Source organism: Eurypyga helias, unplaced genomic scaffold, assembly GCF_000690775.1.
Source record: "Eurypyga helias isolate BGI_N326 unplaced genomic scaffold, ASM69077v1 scaffold26261, whole genome shotgun sequence".
Taxonomy (NCBI): domain Eukaryota; kingdom Metazoa; phylum Chordata; class Aves; order Eurypygiformes; family Eurypygidae; genus Eurypyga; species Eurypyga helias.
In genome coordinates, this window is record NW_010229300.1 from 18,356 (window position 1) to 20,860 (window position 2,505).

Below are 2,505 nucleotides of genomic sequence, written 5' to 3' on the forward strand. Positions count from 1 at the left end.
ACTCTTTAAGTAGATTGATCTGGCTCTCAGGTTTTCCATGACCAAGCTCCCTTGCCAGTCCTTCCCTAGGAGCGTTTATTTACTTGCGTAAGCAAGGACAATGCTGAGCTGTCCCCTTGGCCAGCGGGACTTACGGCACGGCTGCACCGAGTCCCAGGCCCGGTGTCAGGGAGTGGGAACCTCAGGTACTCGGAGCCGGGGCAGCTGGTTCCAATCTGTGTCGAATTTGTAATACTGTCAGAAACAAGTCTGCATTAAGCATGACACACAAATGGTTCTTGTTTTTAATTACTGGTACTTGCAGTTTCCAAATTTCCAGATAATAAATTAAGGACTGTGGGACAGACTCCAGATGAGATTAGCTCCTAGCTTTAGTTTCCCAAGCCCCTTGGCAAATCCCAAGAGTTACCTTCTGGCCCTCCCCGCTTCCTTCTTGTGGAAGGGGGAATCAAAAGGGCTGTACCACTCTTTTTGCACTCTCCTGGTTATGGGAGATGCTGGAGCTGAACAGAAGCAGGGCAGGCTAGAAACACCAGAGCGGGGGATGCGCATAGATCCAGTTTTTGTAAGGCTGGCTCTGCCTGGGCTGGGGTGAGAGCTCTGCCTCAAGGAGGTAAGAAGGTCAGGTACGATTCCTTAGGTCATGAGGAATATAAGGGCCTAGAATTTACAACCCTATCCAGTTCAGCCAGGTGTTCTCCGCAAGAATTTCCCCGGAGGCGTTTGTGGCTTGGCACCCGGTGATTATACAGCTGCAGTTCTTCCTCTCTGAGGCTAGCGGAGTTACTCCTGTGAGAGGCCGTGCAACTGAGTAGGTGAGGGCTGCCCTCCTGCCCCTTCGCTGAGCTGGCGCAGAGCTTTCGGCCCCCAACCTGCAGGGAGTTTTTCCAGGATGAAATCTCTCGTCTACAGGTTTGCCACCATCCATGACAAACACTGCCGAAAGCTTTTTCAGTCTAACCCAAAACCCAGCAGCTGCCTCCCCTCTCCACCCCCCAGTCAAACAAAGGCTGCTACAAACAAAATGCTTCAGCCCTGCAAAGGGTGGGCCCGGCCTGAGATCCTATCGGGCTTTCCAAATAGCCGAAAGGCACAAAATAAATTCTCCGCTTGTTCTCCGCCATGCTCTGGATCAGCCCTGAGCTATGCTGCCTTTCCCAGAAACCTGGGAATAACTGCAATTACCAGTCTCCCGTGTTGCTTATTGTTGTGCCTAATCTTGAGATTCATTAGAGCCTGGGTCCTGGAAAAAAGGCTGTCTGGGAAGAGAGACCACAAACATGCCTGTCTGGTTCCCTTAATAGAGGAGCTTGCTGGGGGGGCTCTGGGTCACAGCCTGGCATGCCTTAAGGGCTGGCCCACCCCTGAAGAGCCCAGTAGCTGTTCTGCTCAACCCTGTCTGAGCTTGTAACGCTACTAAGAAAAAACAGCTGAAAATGAAATAAATTCTTCACAGACCCTTTCTGAGGCCATTAACTGCATGTCCTCCACCAAAAATTTCTGCAATCCCATTACTTAAGGGCTTCTCTACAGCAAACCACACTGCTTACTGAAATACTAAGTAGCTTCAGATGTCTTAATGCCTGGAATGGGCGTCAGATTATTATTTGGAAATGAATGACCACGGTCAGCACCCCCCTTGGTCTGGGTTCCCCATGTCACGCTCGGACTAAAGCCATTGTGATAGACCCCGCCACAGCCCTGAAAATGAAAAACACAATAGTGTTTGCAGTTACGCCCTGATGCTTTGCAAAAGAATTGGTGTTGGGGTAAAGCCATTTCTCATCCTGTCTCATCATTGTTTTACCCCGTTTGGGAAGGCTAGGCAGTTTGTGTGAGAGAGTCAATGTTGGAAGCAGACACAAACCCGGTTTTTCCTTAGAAAAGCTGAAGAAGATATTTTAGAAGGGAGTATTCCGAGAGGGGAAGGTATCCTGAGGTAAAATGAGCGATGCAGAGTAGTTTTTATGGGATCAGGAAGAACACTAAGCTGGGGGAAAACGGTAGCTTGCTGAAGATGTGATATTGCAGCAGGTAAATAACAAAATTCTGGACATAAAACGAGGAGCAGCCAAGAAGCAAACTGGAAAACGGGTGAGGAGAAGCCCGTGGAGCACTGTCAAGCACCGCTCATCGTCCCGCCGTGACAGAACGTTCACCGGCAAGTGCCGCATGCCACTGCGGAACGCTCGATCCGAGTCAGTTAGGCCATTCCCTTCGAGTGGGATAACGCTCCTGTTCGGGGGCAAGCCGGCAGTGATGGAAATCTATGAAGGGAACAGCAGACGGTGTGCATGAGGGGCATCTCTAACGCCGCGTTTTTCGGAGGCGCCAAATGCAGTTAGGCCCGTGTAGGAAGGAATTTGCTTACAGTACCTATGGATTGAGGCTTCCTATGACACTCTGGATAACCGTGTTGGAAAACAGGGCAGCAAGAGGAACTGCAGGTTAATCCCCTAATGAGCATTTTGCGCCCTGTCTTGCACCAGAGACACCGATAACACC

At 50.4% G+C, this 2,505-nt stretch overlaps 1 protein-coding gene across 1 annotated transcript in view; it reads right to left on the minus strand.

The window, feature by feature from the left end:
• Window positions 1–2,267, minus strand: part of LOC104516137 (ADAMTS-like protein 2) — a gene marked incomplete at its 5' end in the record, with an annotated part of 17,372 nt that extends 15,105 nt beyond the window's left edge. The window contains one exon of the mRNA XM_010160364.1: window positions 2,160–2,267. Within this exon, the coding sequence (XP_010158666.1) occupies window positions 2,160–2,267 (108 nt within the window). The remainder of the gene's footprint in view (window positions 1–2,159) is intronic.
• Window positions 2,268–2,505: the final 238 nt, after the last annotated feature.